This window comes from Pteronotus mesoamericanus, unplaced genomic scaffold (genome assembly GCF_021234165.1).
Source record: "Pteronotus mesoamericanus isolate MK-2021 breed Mesoamerican mustached bat unplaced genomic scaffold, CSHL_Meso_final scaffold_636, whole genome shotgun sequence".
Lineage (NCBI taxonomy): Eukaryota > Metazoa > Chordata > Mammalia > Chiroptera > Mormoopidae > Pteronotus > Pteronotus mesoamericanus.
In genome coordinates, this window is record NW_026555324.1 from 202781 (window position 1) to 220738 (window position 17958).

The window sequence follows — 17958 nt, forward strand, 5'->3', positions numbered from 1 at the left end:
TTTGCAGCTTTCAGGGCAGGGGTGCCAGGTGGCCCATCTCCTCTGGCGGAGTAAAACCTAGCACCCAAGCTGGGCCTTCTTTGCTCGCTTCAGATCCCGTGGCCACAGAACTGCCTGGGGGAGTGGCAAGGAGTAAGATAAGAGACAGGGCCTGGGGAGGCCGCTGATCCCACCGGAAAGGGTTTAGAGCCAGGAGAAAATGAGATCACAGCACCACCTCAAAAACGCGCTGGCCAAAAATAAGACCTGAGCAAATGAATTAGCTTCTGCCCTTTTCCAAGCAGTTTCCCATAAGCCGTATCATTCAAACAGTGGATATGTGAAATATGTAACAGGGAAACTGAGGTCCCCAAAGAAGGGAAATGACTTGTCCAGGTTATCTATCTGCTTGAACTCCTTATTTCCCTGGTTTACAACAACCCCATTAATGATTTTTTTTTTTTTTTTTTTGGTGCCATGCACTACACAGGGCAATTGAGGAGCATTAATTAGCTTGATGGAATCCTCCCAACTACCTGGTAAGCTAGGCATATTAACGATCCTTACTGTTTCTATGAGGAAATGGTGAGCAGTCCAATGCCACACAGCTGAGAAGCAGAGGCAGGATCTGAACCCTGGTCTGCTAGAGCACAGAGTCTTTGCTCTAATCATTAGGCTCTAATGTCCCCAAAATCCAAGTTCTCTTCAGAGACCCTCAGCTACCTCTTGGTTCCAATTCACTGGGACTCAGCTTTGGCAGAGGGGCTGGGAGACTCCCTCCTTCCATCTTCTGGGACTTCCGTGAGGGTCAGCCTGAGAGCTCTCACACAGGATTAAAAAGGAGACAAGAGGAATATATCCCCTCTTTTTGCATCTAAACTCCTCTTGCCAACTTGGCCCTACACTTAATAATTGGCTGTTCAGTGATAAGGGACAGATAAGGGACAAGAGGAGGAACATGTGACCCCCAAAGAGGCTGCCCTCTGCCCTCAGTGATCATCTATGTTTGGAAGTGGCTGGGGATTAGAAATCTAAATGGACTTTACTAGAGACTGGTTTGGGGGTTGGCGTGGAACTCTCAAGGGCTTGCCTTTACTCAGGGGAGGGAGTAGATGATGGGGGCGTGCGTCTCTGAAGGTTTGCGAGAGTGAGAGAGACAGAGAGAAAGAAAGCTGAGAGAGAGAGAGAGGCAGGGAGAATCGGGGAGGCACAGGGAGGAGGGGGAGAGGCTGTGTCCAAAGTTCCCCCGGGTTTTCTCCAGAATTCCACAGTTCTGATGCTCAGGTACTCAGAAAGTGACCGTGCTGTGCTGCTGGACAACAGACATCTGTGACTAGACCCAGAGCCTGCGAGGGGGTGGAGGAATCAGCCTACATCACCTGGGAGGTGAAGGCGTAACGTGAGAAGGCAGGATAACCTGCTAAGCACTTCTTCCGAAGTCTGTCATGCTACATTTTCTGACGGGCGGTTCCATATTTGTGCCCAGCCAGGACCCACAAAGTCATCACACCAGCTGCCATTCTGCGTGCTGCCTATGTGCCAAGCATGCATCGCTTTGGGAGGATGGTCCAGTTTAAGGTGGCCATTCCCCGCATTTGGACTTGCCACTGTACTGAACAAGAACTCAAAGTGCCAACTGCCCATTCACAGCTGGGTTCTTTGGGAGGGTGGGAGGTGGTCTTGTGCTGAGGCAGAAGAATGGGAACGTGCTCACTTAAGTCCCCTTCCAATACTGTTGCCCAACAGGGCTGGGTAAAAGGGGGCTGGCCAGTGGGGTCAAGCAAATTGGGCTGCCCTCCCCACACACCCCACCCCAGCTATGACCACGTCCCACCACCTGCCTATGCCTCCTCCCCTGCACCCTGGAGCCCAGTGGTCACTTTCTGCCCCAGCATCCCAGCTGTGGGACCCCTTCCGCCCTCCCAGATAGTAGTTGGGACAGGAACACTGGCTTTTAAATCACAATGCGTTTGGAGAACAACCACAGAACAGCTCAGCCCAAGAAACCGAAACCAAATAGCACGGAAATACAAGACAGAACCAAAGACAAAATGCTTTGGAGAAGAAGAGGGCTGGGTGAAGGGAATGGGAGGGGGAAAAAATAACGAACAGATCGGTTTTTTCCCCCCTAAAATGAAACAAAATCAAAAAATAAAAACCCTCATAATTAAACAAAAGAAATAAAGGAAAATGAAGAAAACCAAAAGAGAAAAACGAACAGAAGACGAAAAACACTCCAACAGAAGGCGTTGAGAATTCACCAAACCGAACTGACAAGAGTGGCATGCAGAGAAATTTTTACATTCTCCCAGCATGCATCAGGCCCAAGTTACCATGACGACGAGGAGTGCAAAAAACTTAGCAACAACATTACCAACGGATGCATAGAGGCGACCACAATGCAAGCATCGCATGTGTGCGGCCTGCCCTAGGCCGGGCTGGGCGCGGCTGAGATTTTCGTGTCTTTCTACATTTTTGCTCTCGCTTGGCGGTTTTTTGTTTTGTTTGCTTTGCGCTTATTATTTATAGTCCATTGTTTTTACTTTTTTAGTTCATTTTTCTATCATTTTCCATGTGCGTGTCTGTGTGTGTCTGTGTGCGTGTCTGTGTGTACTTTGTGTGTGTGCATGTCACTTTCAGAATGTAAAAATGTGGGTAAAGAAAGTAAAAAAGAAAAAAACACACCAACCTTCTCGAAGCTCTGAGGGATGTAAAGGGGATTTGATGCAGAACACAATGACATGGGGAGAAGAGAAAAAATAGGGGAGATACAGAGAGTAAAAAGAGGACTTCCCAAGGCTAAAAGCTGCAATAGTTTGTTTTTTTCTTTAAACCAAAGAAAAAAAATTAAAATTAAAAAATAGAAAAGAACAGCAATGACCTTTTCCCTTTCCTCCACGCCTTCCTTGACAAACAAGATCTACATTTGCCTTTTCTTTTTTTTAATTCAATTTTGGAGCATCTGAGACCCAGGCAAAGATTGGGAGGCTGGACCCCCCCCAAAGGAAGGGGGCGCATGCCAGCGACCCCCCTCTGGGGGGCTGAGGACACAGAGGACCCCCTCCCTTGTCACACCCTTGCTAGAGGCCCGCCCCCACCCTGCCCCATCCCTGCTGTCCGCAGGCTCCGTGAGCTCTGCCAGCCTTATCCGTTCCCATCCCCGGTGTTTGCAGAAAAATAAGCAGGTTAGATGAAGACCAGTCGGTTGGAGTCATGGACGCACTATAACTCACCAGAGGGGCCATGGCAGCGCATCAAATGTGTGCCCCCTGCCCGCCTGCCCACCCGCGTCCCCGTCCCCTCCCTCCGTGCAGCCTCCTCCTCAGAGACCAGATGTAAAACCCAAGGTGCAGAACCAAGGAGCTGCTTCAGGGCCAGTGGGGCTATGCTGGGTGGGGCTGCTGGGTGGGGCTGTGGTTTGCGGGGGAGCTGCCCGGCGTCCCAGGTGGAGAATGGCAGGGTGTTATGTTGAACGGGGGAAACTGAGGCCTGGAGAAGGAGCATGATGGAGCCAAGTGTACAGGGCCAACTGGACAGCCCTGGGGTTTGAACGGGCCCACTTCCCGGCAGGCAGAAGCTGCTTCTACCTCGAATCTGATCCGAAACATCCGTCGGGAGGTGGGAGAGAGGAACAAAAACAGTGGAGGAGGTGGCAGGTTAAAATTTCTGAAAGGACCAGAGAGAACCAACGCAGGGACAAGGGGGTCGACAGACGCATCTAGGGGCAGGGGAAGCACCCAGGACCTTTGAGAGGACACCAAGGGACCCAAAAGGAAGTGTATGTAGAAGCTGCCTGGGGCTCCCTTGGGGGTGTAGGGGGCTGGGGCAACAACGCTGTGCCTATGGGTGGGACAAGCCTGGCCACCTGGAGAGAGCACCGGGCGCTGGGCTCGCTCCGGCTTACGTGAGTCCTTCCTGGGGGTGACCGGGAGAGAGCTCCGGGAAAGCTGAGGGTGCAGGGACGGTGGTGAGGGGCACCCTCGAAGACCTGTCCCCAACTCTTAGATGGAGGGTGCTGGAGGGGGGGGCGGTGAGGCGAGCTACGAGGCCACGGATTTTGGAGAAGCGAAGCGAGCACATGACAAGGGGAGGCACGCACGACACACCACAGAAGAAGCCGACTCGGGCGGGCGGGCGGGGTGGGGCAGAGGCCTGCAGACTCCCCCGGCCCTGTAGGCTCAAGACTGAAGCCCTCCCCCAGCCCTGCCCAGCTCCCTCCTGCCCCCGCCCCCACGACCTGTACCAACTTGGGCGTCCATCACAAGGCACAGGAGTAGGGGCTTAAGCTGCCCCCGTTTGTAGACAAAGACACTGAGATCTGGAGAGGGATGCCTCCTGGCCCAAGGTCCTGCCACGACTGGGCAGGGAGGCCCTCCTGCTCAGGTCTGCAGGGGACAGGGGAGCCCGGAGGCTGTGAGCCCGAGGAGGGAAGGGGACGGGATGGGGCGGGTCCCTGCCTTGGACTTGGATACGGCGTTCCCTACCTCGCACGTAGAGGTTGGCGGGGGAGGAGTAGCGCACACCAGCGCTGTTGGTGGCCACACACTCATATTTGCCCTGGTCGGTCTCCTCGCTGCTCTCAATCTGCAGGGCCCCTGTAGGGAGAAGGGAGAGCATTTAGCCAGTGAGGCGTGGCCCAGGGGTGGCTGAAAGGGCTCTCCCAGACTCCATCCGGCCCATCTCTTGCTCTGGCTGGGCCGGAGAGGCAGGTGAGAGAGCTGGGTTATTGGCCGAGAAGCCCCAGCTGGGCCAGTGCCTCCCTGGCTCATGTCCCCGCACCATGAGTCTAGCCCCATAGTGTCCTGGACACACCACACTCCCCAGAAATCTTCCACCGCTGCTGTGACAGTAGCTGCTCATGGGTGGGGCTGGGGCTTCAGAAACGGCTGCCGAGGTGAACTATGAGCCGAGGGGGAGCGTGTGCCATGAAGGTGCGTTTGCAAAAGCACCAAGTGACACTGCCCAGGCAAAGGGCGAAGACAGGACGAGCACTTATAACCTGTGGCCGTCATTCCAGAGACCCTGGGACCTCACAGGCCACCCCAAGAGACCTGCGAACTCAGGGAACTGGCAGGTGCTCTGCTGGTTTTACCCAGTGCCCCTGTGAGAAGGGACACGGGTCCGGGCCCCTCAGGTGTGTTTGGAGTCACGGGCCCCAGAGCTCGCAGTGCCCGTCAGGCAGCACCAGCAGGGCTGTGGTTCTTCAAGGGGGTTGGAACGAAGTCCCTGGGCTGGCCGTCCCTGACGACAGCTAAGGTGAAGGACACTGAGACCGATACACATCAAGCACGTTCGAAACCACAAGCCAGGATCAAAGAATTTGTTGGCAACGCATGAATAAAAATTTAAAGAAGAGGCCAATTTTTTCAAGCATGTTTACAAGCGCCAGCCCACATCACAGACCACGGTGCCTGCGGGGTGTATGGCAATCGGGCCAGTGTCCCCTCAGCATGTTAGAAATCGCAGGCCCAAGGTGGACTTCACTCTCCGTGAACACAGAAGAATGAAAGAAACTTCTCAAAAACACTCGAAAGCACAGGCCTTGACCAAGCACTACAGTGCCCGGGAGTAAATGAAAGTGAGCCCAGGATTCCCCCAAGAATACCAAAAGCCAAAACCTAGGGCAAACCCTCATTTTCACAAGTAAATAAAGATGAGTGAACATCTCAAAGCAATGCCTGAATCTCAGGCCAGGACCCAGTGCTTGCTGACCTGTAAATAAAGATGAGTGACTCTCTCCAAGTGCATTAGAATCACAGGCTTCAGCCAGAGTCCCTGGCGCAGAGTCTGAAAATCCAGTCCAAGCTCCCAAATAGACCCCACCTCCTAGCTTTGTTCGTGGGTGTCCCATGGTGACACTTCACTTGGGAGGTGGGTGCGGGCCTGCCCTCATACAACACTGCTACTTCCCCCCCGACCTCAAGGCTCTGGGGAGGCAGGGAGGTGGGTATTGCTATGGAGGCCCAGAGAGGGCCGAGAGGCTGCTCCAAGTCACACAGTGCCTTGTGGTAATGCCAGGATTAGACATTGACTCTGCCCTGGGTCTCCTCCCCAGGTCTATTCCAGTCTATTTTCTGGGGCAGCGCCCAGAGGCTAAAGACAGACCTGGCCTTTGAGGCTGCCTGTCTCCCTGCCCCTTCAGGCTGGACCCCGCTCCAGATCAAAGCTTCAGAGCCCTTCTGCACGCCCATTCTACTGATGGGAAAACTGAGGCTGGAGACAGACGAGGGCTGCAACAGTGATGCTCACAAACCCAGCTTCGAGCACTGCGGGTGGGCACAGCAGGCGCTGCCCCTTCCTGAGCAGGAGACAGCCCCCTTCCGCAGCCAGGTAGCCTGAGAGGCCGCTACGGCCAGACTCAGCCCCCAAGCCACAGACAGCCACACAGACACAGAGAATGGACAGACACTGGGCAGGGTGGCGAGGAGGAGACGCGTGGAGGGGGGCCTGAGGCAGCCCGCTCCTGGAGCCTGGGGGCTGGGTGGGCAGTGAGAGAGCATGAGTGGTGGGTGGGTGAGTAAAGAGCCTCTTACCTCGGATCGGAGTGCTTTCTGTAAGGGAAGCAGAGAGAGTCAGGTGAATGACGGACGGCAGTCCCGGGGGGCCGGGGGCCCCAAGGCGGCCAGGCCAGGCCCCGAGTCAGGGCTGTCCACTCTGACCCCGGCGGAGCCGAGCCAGCCAAGTCTAAGGACCCTGCAGGCCTTGCTGAAGAAAGGGAGGCCAGGCTCCCAGACGCAGGGTGGGTCTGAGGGCTCGTCAGTCAGGAGGGCTTCCCGTAGGCAAGGCAGGAATCTCCTGGGGCAGGAGGGGCATCACTATGCCCCCGGGAGGTGTATGGCCTGGCCCGGCCCGGCCCTGGTGCCTGCCTTCCTTCTGGGCTGAGGGAGGTCCAGGACCTCCCCTCCTTCTTCCCCTCTTGGGAGCGACAGGGAGCAACAGGGATCTCAGGAATCTTGTTAGAGACGGTGGGAGACTGGTTAGTGCCCCAGGGTCGGGCATTAATAAAGCAAAGGGAAGGTGTTACAGACAGGCCGAGTGGGAGAGACAGGGAGGGCGGTGAAAGGGGATCGAGGGCAGAGGGAGGGCCTGCAGCCTCCTTTACTTCCAAAAGGAAAAGAGGAAAAAAGGGTTGTCTGTGTGTCCACCTGGGTGCTGGAGGCAGGGACAACTCAGTCAGACAGGAAAAGGAGGTCCCGGGCTGGAGTGTCACACTCTCAGCTCACCTTCTTGGGGCTCTGTCTCCCCGCCCCCACCCTGCTGATGACAGCTGATAACCCTGCCGAGGACAAGGGGGCCCCAAGGCCAGGGCAGAGAAGCTCTTGAGGATGGAAAAAATAGCTCCTTTTCAGGGCCCAGGCCCAGGCCCTTCTTACAGACAGACAAAGGGAACTGTCACAATATGAATCAAAGGCAGGGGTGCACCCTGAACCCAGCCATCCAGCCTACCAGGCTGGGGACCCTCAGCCTGAGCTTTTTGGGACCCCCATATTATCTCTAACCACCTCAACCCAGCAAGGCCACTCTCTCCTCTTTCCACAGAGAGGAGAATTTGCTTAAGGCTGAAAAATGTGGCGAACTAGAACCCAGGGCAGCTGGGAAGTCAGGTCGGCCCTGCTTCAGGATGTTCCACTATATGTGGGTTACGATGGCAGAAGTTAGAGGCTAGAGAACAGGACTTCTTCCTGAGATGGCCAAGTAGCCCATGGCCATTATTTTGAGAGGAAAAGGATGTACCCCAAGGAAAATAAGGAAAAATCATGGGTCACTATCAGTCATTCTCACCTCAGTAAGAATTAGCCCAGCAGCTGGTTTCAGGGAATTCAGGTTAGATGCTGGGAAAAAGAGGGTGAGTAGTGCCCAGTACCAGCCCAGCTAGAAAACTCCCCTCTCATTCCAGCCTCAGCCCCCAAACTTCTGTAATTTCATCGTTTTCCATCAGCATCAAGGCTCAGAACGGGGCAGCTGGACTGCTCTATGCAAAGCTCCAGGATGGCCCAATTTCCCCTCAGCCTCCATCCTGGGGTCAAAATGACCCCATGAGGCCTTGCCTTTTTCCTCGTTTCCTTCTGGGGCCCTCTCTCTGTAGCCCCCTGGAGCCTGGCTGGGAAAGACACTCGGCGACCGGCAGGGAGTGCTGGCGGAGAGGACTGGGTTAGTAAACATGCCGCGCAGAGTGGGTCACAGTTACTGTCACGGTGGCTGTTAGTCTCGGGGGAAGGGGCAAGGGCACAAAGGGGGAGCGTTAGTTGCTGACACGGTGAAGAAACGAGACTTACCAAAGGTTTCTGAACGTTTACAACAGAGGGACAAGAAAGAGAGAACAGGATCATTAACAGGCGGTCACGCAGAAGCCCGCACACTCGTGGGGGCAGGGTGGGGAGGGGAGTCAGAATAATCAGATCGCTTACAATGAATATAACAGCTTACGTTCACTGAGCACCTATTACGTGCCAGGCATTCTGTCCTGGGCCCCTCACGATAACGTCAGGGAGTGGGCAGGTTTTGTAAGGATGCTGAGACCCAGAGAGGACCTGCTCCAGGACGCAGCTGACGTCTGACCCGGGCCATCAGGCCCTGAGGTCCATGTTCTCAATGATTTCACTCTGTTGGGGAGATGATGGTGGAGGCCAACAAGGAAGCAACTGGACTCCCGAGGTTGCCATCATTCCCCCAGCTGAACCCCCAAAGCTGCAAGTATCCCTGTACAGGTCAGGAGGGGTCAGGCTCTCTCCCCGCCCAGTGCAGAAATTCTGGGCTCAATGCCTGCCCTCTTCCAGAGCTTAGGTCCTCCCTGGGGAGGGGGGCAGGAAGCAGGGGGCGGGCAGACAGGCTCCTCGGCAGACGCAGCCGGGCAGTGAAGAAGGGGCCTGGAGGACGACTACGAGGCCTTCGGGTGGCTCTGAGGCGGAGCCCTCGGAGGAAGGGGGGAGAAAGAGCAAAAAGGGATGCGTTCCAACGTGCATGCTCACAACAGACTGAAACACGCGTGAGTACACGTCTGCACACGCAAGGACTAGGGGCTGTGGCCTGAGACATGTGCATGTGGGGGGGCCTGCCCGGGGCACAGGAGCACAGAAGGGACTATCACGTGGGTATACATGTGGCTGAGATGTGTGCAGACAAGCTCTGCCCTGGGTGGGGGCAGGGGCGGCGAACCCACGTGCTGATGGCATGGCTTGCGTGTGCTCACAGGCCAGACCAGAGGGAGCCTGGATGGGGACAGGGATGGGGACAGACGGATGCACACACGCGCACACACGCACACGCGCACACACGCACATTGTGAAGGCGGGAAAATGAACACAATACACACAGAGCACCCACCAGACATGTGGACTCACAGAAGGGGCACATGGGTGCTAAGCTGAGACACAACTATGGAACCACCCATCCCTGAGGTGACCAAGTCACTGTGCTCTGTCCCAAGGCCCCCTAGCCCAGCTGGGACCTAGACAAGCAAGGGAGGCTGCCTGTCTTTGCCCCATAGCTTCCACAGCTGCTTCAGTCTTGGAGACACTCTAACCCTGCAGCTCTCTATGGCTCCCCACGCCTCATCTGTCCGTGGCTCTCCATCTCCTCTGAGGGTGTTTACTACTTTAGCATAGACGACACTCTCCCTGTGCCACCTTCCCTGGCTCTCCATTACTGTGCCTGTCCCCCACGATACACCCCGTGGTTAGGCACTGACGATGGCCTTCCCTCTCCGCCCGCCATGGCTCCCATCGCCTCTGGCTGCCTGTCCCCCTTCGTGTCCCCATTGCTGAGGCGCTGCAGGTCGCCACCATCCTCTGTACCTCTCCATCACCTGGAACAACTACCTGTGCCTTGCTGGGAACCCACTGCCGGGTACCAGAGACCCTGTGCCCCTGGGGCCCCCACAGCCCCCCATCACAGTGCATAACCGGGCCCGTTATACACCCACTCAGGCACTAAACTCTCCCCTCCCGTCTGCCACAGCTCTCCTTCACCCTGGCCGGTCCACGCCCCGCAATGTCCATGTTCCCACTGGTTCAGCTCTGAAGACGCGCTCCCCACCATTGGTGCCTCCACGGCTGCCTGTCACCTCTGCCTCTCTGTCTCCCGTGAGTGCATGAGGCTTAGGACCTGCAGATGCCGCCCTCCCCCGGCTGCCTCTGCAGCTCCCCGATCCTCCCGCCCACCTGCACTCACCTGATCTCAGCTGCTTGATGCGCCCGTTGCTGGCACTGGGGTCCACAGGCAGGAAGTCCTTGAACCAGGTGATCTCGGGGTCAGGGTTGCCGCTGGCAGCACACAGCATCGTAGCCGTCCGCGTCCGCTCCACCACCTTCAGCTGGGGGCCCATGTCGATGTTGGGGAAACCAGGGGGCAGCTGGTCCTCTGAGGGCGGAGACAGGAAAAACCGGGCAGAGGCCCGGTTCTCACATGGCCGCCCCTCCAGGGGAGCTCGAGGACTGGCTGCCCGGGCCGGGAGCCACAGCACCGTATCTCCCCAGTGGAATGAGAGGGCTGTGACTGCGGCCCACGCAGGGGCCGCTGCACGGAAGGCAAGTGGCCCCAGTCCCAAGTCCCGAACGCTGTGTACCAGCCTGTGCCCTCCTAGGACACGGGCTTATTTCAGACAGAGAACCGGGGCTCAGACACACACGCCTGCCCCAGGTCACACAGCCAGAACCCGGCAAGGCTGGGATTTGCGCCCAGGCCTGGCTGTGCCAGGAAGAGGCCGGGATGGCAGCTACAAGAGGCTCACACTGGGCCTGGGGTCTGAGGGAGCAGCAGGCCCCTATCTGAGGTGGGTCTCATTAGTACTGATGACATCACTAGAGGTTAAAGCCAAAACAACTGGGCCCCAATTCCAGGGGCTCCAGGCTAGCCTGTGCATGATGGAGGCTGCCTACAATCCTCTGGGCTCGGTTCTGTGTGTGCATGCATGTGCACCCATGTGTGCACTCACACCCCAAGCATGTCCCATGTGTATGCACTTCCCGTGTATATGCAGCTCTGCTGGGGGTCCCCGTGAGCACGTGTGGGTGGCCCCCAGCCAGGGTGGGAGCAGGCACGAGGGTACTGGGGGAGGCCGCGGCTGCCTGACGTTACTGTGAGCTCCTAATTAAACAAAAATGTTCATCGCGTACCACATTGTGCCCTATTCCTCGGAGTTTAATTAAAACAACGGCGTGGGAGGCGTGAGCGGAGTCCACAATCAGACGGCAGGGGAGGGAGGGAGAAGTGGGGAAAGCTGGGCCTAGCAGCTCAGACCGCCCCGCTTCAGCCAGGGGCGGGGACTGGGGCTCAGGCCCTGGGGCTGGGGAGGCTAGGCATTCTGGGTCAAGCACCCAGGGCTGGGTGCCAGCCCAAGCTCTGCGTCCTTCTAGCAGCTGGAGCACAGAGAGGTGCCAAGGAGGACTTGATGGGGGGCAGGGAGCAGACACGTAGCTTTCCCAGACACCCAGGGTACTTAATAGATCCACAGCTTGTTCTTTTAACTCCCTGAGCCCTTACAGTGGAGGCTGGCACCGGGCGAGGGAAGGCAGGCTGTTCCGTCTGTGCCCGGGAAAAGTCAGGGCAAAAATATCTGCTGGGAAGGGGCAGGGCGGGCCAGCCTGCAAACTCCTCCCCACTCCTCCCTCCTGCCTCCATCCGCCGCCACAGGACGGGCTCCAGGACCCATGGAAAATGAAGCAACAGGGCCTCTGGTTAAAACATCATTAAGAATTTCTAGACGGTCACAGCAGAGCTTTCTGAGTGAGGGACCCTGCAGAGGTCACACACCAGGGTCTGGGACAAAGTTTCCTGGGGGCCAGTGGGATGCCTCTTCCAGGGCTCCAAGCAGACTGCAGCTTTGCTGCCCTGGAGGACACTGGAAAAACGCCACCACAGGAGCCACGTGAGGGGACACCTCCCACCTAACCGCTGTGGCTCATGCTTAGAGAACAGGAGAGAGAGGGCAGGGTATCCCTGCAGGTGATGGGAGCAGCCCGCCCACCTGAGAGCCACACGATGGCTGGGGGCTGTGCTGTTTCATTCAAGCCAGAATGACAGCAATGACAATAATAATCCTATCAGACAGACTTGATGGAGCGCTCATTCCCTGTACAGCACTGCACGAGCCTCCACGGGCTGCACCGTCCACGCCCCTGACTCACGAAGCCACTCCTTGTGTGAGTGTCACTGTCATCCCACTCCAGAGGTGGGGAAACTGCAGCTCAGAGAGTTTCACTAACTTGTCCTGAGTCACACAGCTCCAGAGTGGCAGCGCCAGGATTGGAACTCAAGCTGTAGGCCTCTGGGCTAAAACTGCCTTGTAACAGAGAAGGCAGAAGAGAGCAGCTGGGTGGGAATTTGCAGCAAGGCATTCGGAATGCTGCTGTTTGAGAATGAGGAAGCAATTTTCCAGTGCTCCCAGCCCACCTGAAAGAGAAGACCAAGCAGCCCAGCGAAGCAGTGTTCCCAAAGGGTCCATGGGATGGCACGAGGAAGCGGTGGGCAGCTGTTTCTGCCTGTCCAGCACCCACCGCTCCTTGAGTTCTTTGGGGGAACCACACCTCACTGACACTGTCTAAGCGGCTGACACACCCTGGACTCCAGGGAGAGCTCTGCCAGTCAGAAGCCTCTGACTGGTCCTCCAGCCGTAGCCACTGGCTCAGGCACTGTCAAGCTGGGCCAGTGCGCACCGGTCCCGGGCCATGCAGTCCTCCCTTTCGGTTGGGGGCTTGGAAGCCTGGAGTCAGTAGGAGGCATCTCACTGAGGATACAGTTGATGTGGAAGAGAATGAGCCCAGACCAGAGGCAGAGAGAGCGCTCTGAGAACAGTCTGAGCTCCTGGATCCAGCTGAACCTGAAGCTGGACACTCTGCTTACATTTTAATTACATGAATCAATGAATTCTCTTTCTTACTTGAATCAGTTTGGGTGCAGTCAGCCTCTAGTAATCAGAAGAGCATGATTAAGATAAGAAAACGAGGATGACTCTAGTCCCTTAACACTCCTCTCTGCTGCAAAGGCCTGCTAAACGCCATCCGTAGGCTCTGGCCTCAGTGGTGTCAGGGGTTAAAGAAGGGAGATCAAGTTCTCCGGAAGACAGAATTCAAAGTGTGACTTCCACAGGTGGCTCTGGTGTTTGTCCTCAAAGCTGAGGGCCCAGTTCCTCCCCCGCCCACACTGGGGAACCCAATACCTCGGAGGACAGTGAGCTTGGCTTGAACCGTGATCTCCCCCACCGAGTTCTGGGCCACGCACTCATACGTGTTCTCATCCCGGGGTGTCCGTAGCGGCTGGATCCTCAGCACGGCCCCCGCACTCCCGTCAAACTCGATCGTCTGCCGTGGGCAGGGGAGGAAGGTCAAGGCGAGGCTGGGGCCCCAGGGGTCCAGGGAGAGGAGCCGAGGGGCTGTGCACACCCTGTCCCACGTGCATGCACTGGAGGCAGAAAACTGGGCCTGGGTACATACAAGTAGAGTACTGCATGCAGGGGTATGATATGCACATTAGGTCTGTGGGGCAGGCATGTGAAGATGTGTGGGATGTGGAAACATGCATATCTGACCACGTGCATGTATGTGTACAGGTGCCTTTCTGTGAGCAGCAGCATTGGATGTGAGTCTCTGTGAGCACAAGGTGAAACTTGGAGAAGGCAGGGCCCTGCTTGAGACCACACGGCACGAAGGCGGCAGGGCAAGGCGGCCTGGCAGGGCCCTCGCAGAGCAGACTGCAGGCCTGCGTGGCCGGGAGAGGCCCCGGCTGGAGAGGACACCCAGCCAGGCCTGCCCAGCCCTGGCTGCCCACGTTACGTCTGGGAAACACTGCTGCATAATCTTCCACGACTGAGCTGCTGTGGCCCTGTCTGGGGGGGCACTGGCCCCGGGTTGCCTCCTCTCACCCCAACTCACCTCAAAGCGCTGCGAGTTGACCTTCTTTCCCTTCTTGTTCCAGGTCACCCGTGGCTTCGGGTCACCCGTGGCCTGACACACAAAGGAGGCCACACCTCCTGACACGCCGATCTGGTCTTTGGGTTCTTTGATGAACCTGGGGGGCTCTGGGGATTGAGCAGGAAAAAGAGGGGCTCCAGTGGGCCCAGGTAAGTGGCCAGGACCCCTGGGGGCCACACAAACACACGCCTTATCCTGTGCCTGGCCATGGAGTTACCATGGCGCCCAACAGCCGGGCTGGAGAGAGGAGGAGGAAGGTGAAGAGATGTTACCATTAAATACCCCCCTCTCCCTGCCAAGGCACCTACGGTTACCCTGGGGTCTACACAGCCCCGCCCCACACCGCCACCACTGGGTATAACAGCCTCGTACACTCCTATGTGGACACGAGCTCACCCGCTTAGTGCCACAGGGGATAATGGAAGGGGAGACCCCCGAAATTCTGAGGTCTCCAAAGTCAGCACCTGGAGGCCCCCAGTGGCAACCAGCCAAACTCTGAAGGGGCCTTAGTTCTAAAAAGACTTAGAAGCAGATAACTCGATCTAATCCCCTGGTGAGACACAGGAAACTAAGGCACCAAGCAGGTTAGTAACATTTAAGATTAGTAATATCTAATCCCTCTGATAGCACTGAGGGGCAGGCCACTGAAATTCCCATTTCACACATGAGGGAGCTGCGGCACTGGCCAGACAAGGCACTTGCTTCAGACGCGCAGCCAGCCCGCGGCTGAGGAGGGATTTGAACCAGGCTGGCTCCTGAGCCCACGTGGATTCTTTCCTCTCACAATGATCTTAGTCTTTCCAAGAAAGTGTCAAGTGGGAATTACTATGTCTTTAATATTTCCAGACAGCCTCAACTCTGCACCTAGCACAGGCTAGAGTGGCCAGCCAGAGTTCAATAACATTGCTTTCTTTTTATTGACTTCTCACAGTAACCTCTGAATTGCCCAAAGGGATAGTGGATTTCTATTCACAGTCATGCTACAGAGTATCCCATAAAATGAATTCAGTTACTTCTGAGATTTTTTTACTCGCAGACTTAAGGACTGCAAGATACTTGCAAAGTCTTGAGGGGAATAATCTATATATCCAGCCAAAAGGAAATGAGTAAATGAATACTGGGCTGTTAATGAAGTGGAATACTATGCTGCTATAAAAAGGAACAAGGACGCTTTTCAGATGAACTATTAAGAGAAAAAAAACCAACAAAACATATCACAAAATGAACCTCGGCTGGTGTGGCTCAGTGGATTGAGTGCCAGCCTGCAAATCAAAAGGTCGCCAGTTTGATTCCTAGTCCGGGCACTTGCCCGGGTTGCGGGCCAGGTCCCCAGTAGGGGGCGTGGAAGAGGCGGCCAACTGATTTATCTCTCACACACTGGTGTTTCTCTCCCTCTCCTTCTCCCTGTTTGTGTGATAAGAAAAACGAAAAGGGGGACAGACTGTATGCACCGTGTGTGCGCGCGCGCGCGCGTGTGTGTGTGTTTAGGAATAGTGGCTGCTGGCCCTGGTCGGGTGGCTCAGTTACTTAAAGCATCACCCCGACATGCCAAGGTTGTGGGCTCAATCCCCAGTCAGGCACATAAAAGAATCAACCAATTAAAGTATAAATAAGTGGAACAACAAGTTGATGTCTCTCTCTCAAAATCAATCAATCAATAAAAATAAAGCAGCAGTCAGAGACAGAAACCACGTGGCTAGACACAGGCAGAAGGAGGCTTCGTATCTTGGTACTTTTTTAGATTTAGAACTATTTAAGGATAAATTTAAAATACTTTTTTAAAGGTGAGCTGATTAGAGAAACTACTGAGTAAAAAGTCTGGGGTCTGAAGAGAGGCAGAAAAAAGACTGACCAATTCAAACCATAGCAACCCTGGGTCTCTGAGCCCCCAAAATCAGGGGAGGGTCACCAGGGTTCAGCGGGAAACTTCTGGCTGCTCAAGGAATGAGAAGCTCAAGGAGGCCTCAGGTTCCAAGTCTGGGTGCTTGTTTATCCCACCCATGGCTCAGGCTCGGCTTTGAACAAAACAGAGCGCGCACGTCAGTGGTCTGCTTGGCATCACCTCCCTCATGCAGGGCTCTGCCGCCACGGCTGTGACCATGTGTCTGCACTGCCCCTCTCGCTTAAAAATTGGGGGACCACTGTGTGCTGCACGTGTGACCTCTTTCAACTCCTGGGCATCCCCGAGGCAGTGACTGCTAATCCCACTGTACAGATGGGAGGATACAGACTCAGGAAGGTTAACAACCTTGCACAAGGTCACAGAACTCAGAAATAAGCGCACCCAGGTTTGAACCTCGGTCCCTCTGTCCCCAAGACCCCACCAGTGCTCTCAATCACCGCCGGGCCTTGAGCCTGAGTTAGATGTTTTGCTCCACGCTGAGCCAAGGGCTGGGCTGGCCTCCCTGGCTCTGCCTGCCTGCCAGCCACTCCTCCTCCGAGCCTCAGGGATGGCGGCTGGAGCCACATGGGTCCCCAGCCAAGGTCACAGGGAAAGTCACTGCGGCCAGGTTAAGAATCTTACTTCCGGGAAAATACTCCCTGAGAGCCGCTGGAGAGAGGGGCAGAGCAGCTGCGGAAGACATCACTGCCTGTTTATCGGGGCTGGAACACACCCTGCACCCGGCAAACTGCCGGGGGAGGCGCCCCAGGAGCCCTGCTGCTCCCTCCTCCTGGAGCCCTGTCCTCCTCCCTTCATCGGGCAGCACCAACCTCCACTGGGCCGGCACCTGCCCTGGGAGGCTCCTCGGGTTACAGCGGGCCGGGGCAAGAGCCCCTCTGTCCCTGCCACTGCCTGGACACGCCCCTGATCCCACCGGGCTTAAATACCTGACTATGCGCCACCTGGCAGGGTGCGGGCAGGCAGTCCTGCTCCCCAGGATCCCATCATACCGCCTCTCTGTGTCCAGTGACCCTTGAAAAAGTGGGGCTCTTGACTTCGACGCCCACTAACACCGGGCCCAGTGAAGCTGTCCCTCACTCCTGCTCGCCCACGTCCCAGAAGTCTCCTTCTCGGCCTCTCTCCGGACAGCTCCCGGATCCTGGCCAGCCCAGGAGAACTCTACCCGTTGCACTTCCTGCTAGAAAATTCCTTGTGGACACTTGGATTCTCTCTTTCTTTCCCCTCCTCTTCTTGGCAAAGGAGCCCTGGACACAAGATGTATGCACTGGGTATGGCCGCAGTTTGTGCCACCAAGTGCTCTTTCTGTGCTAGGCCCAGCAGGGCTCAGCACTGTTCTTACACCCACGTCACAGATGAGCACAACCAAGGCTCAGAAAGGGTGCGTGACCTGCCTGGGGTCACTTGGCTCATGACAGGCAAAGAGCTAGGATTCCAACCGGATCCTACCCAGTGCTCAGGCCCTGCGAACAGTACGCTAGATAAATGGGGCCGTGGGTCTCCACTGCGGAGGGCGCTCCAGGGGTCCCTGTTCCTTAGGTGAAGAGACTGAGAGGCGATGCCAGTAGCGCAGAGGCTGGGAAAGGCCTGGTTGCCAGTTTTCCATTTCAGATTCTGCGGAGAAGAACCTGGTGCCAGACCCAGAGACCCGCCCACCTGCCATCCCCTCCAACCCTGCCTGGACGGGCCCCACAGGACCGGCAGCCACTGCTGCAGCAGCAAGAACTCCTCCCGGCGCTGGCTGGTGAGCACTTCGGCGGCTCCCCTGGCTCTTCGCGGCCTCACGGCCCCGCCCCAATGGCTCCCCAAGGACCTGGACCACTTTCTGAAGCAGGCAGTGCCAATCATGGTGCTCCTAGCTCCTCTGCTGGGCCCCAGATGACAGGGCTCCTGCTAAAAAGACCCACCAACTGGGGCCGAGATGCTCCTGCCCCAAAGATGGAGACCTGGGCTGGAATCTTGACGGCTACCAACACCTACTGTAACACCGTCATAGCAGTTATGGGACCATCAAGCACTCACTCACTGAGCCAGCTCCAGCTACATGCCAGGCGCTGACATCCTGGGTCACACCCCATCGTTGACCACCTAGCCTCTCAGTTTCTACCCACACCCAATGGTCTGTCCTCCCCACGAAAGCCACCAGAGGGCGCCAGTGAGTGCGCGAGTCAG

The 17958-nt window shown here is 56.5% G+C and overlaps 1 protein-coding gene across 1 annotated transcript in view; it reads right to left on the minus strand.

Annotated features, from left to right (window-relative positions):
- Positions 1-17958, minus strand: part of PTPRS (protein tyrosine phosphatase receptor type S) — a 96551-nt gene that overhangs the window by 37820 nt on the left and 40773 nt on the right. Inside the window, exons 3-7 of the mRNA XM_054562172.1 lie at positions 13848-13993; positions 13136-13277; positions 10150-10338; positions 6513-6530; positions 4464-4574 (exon numbers count right to left, since the gene is read on the minus strand). Coding sequence (XP_054418147.1) covers positions 4464-4574; positions 6513-6530; positions 10150-10338; positions 13136-13277; positions 13848-13993 — 606 coding nt within the window. The remainder of the gene's footprint in view (positions 1-4463; positions 4575-6512; positions 6531-10149; positions 10339-13135; positions 13278-13847; positions 13994-17958) is intronic.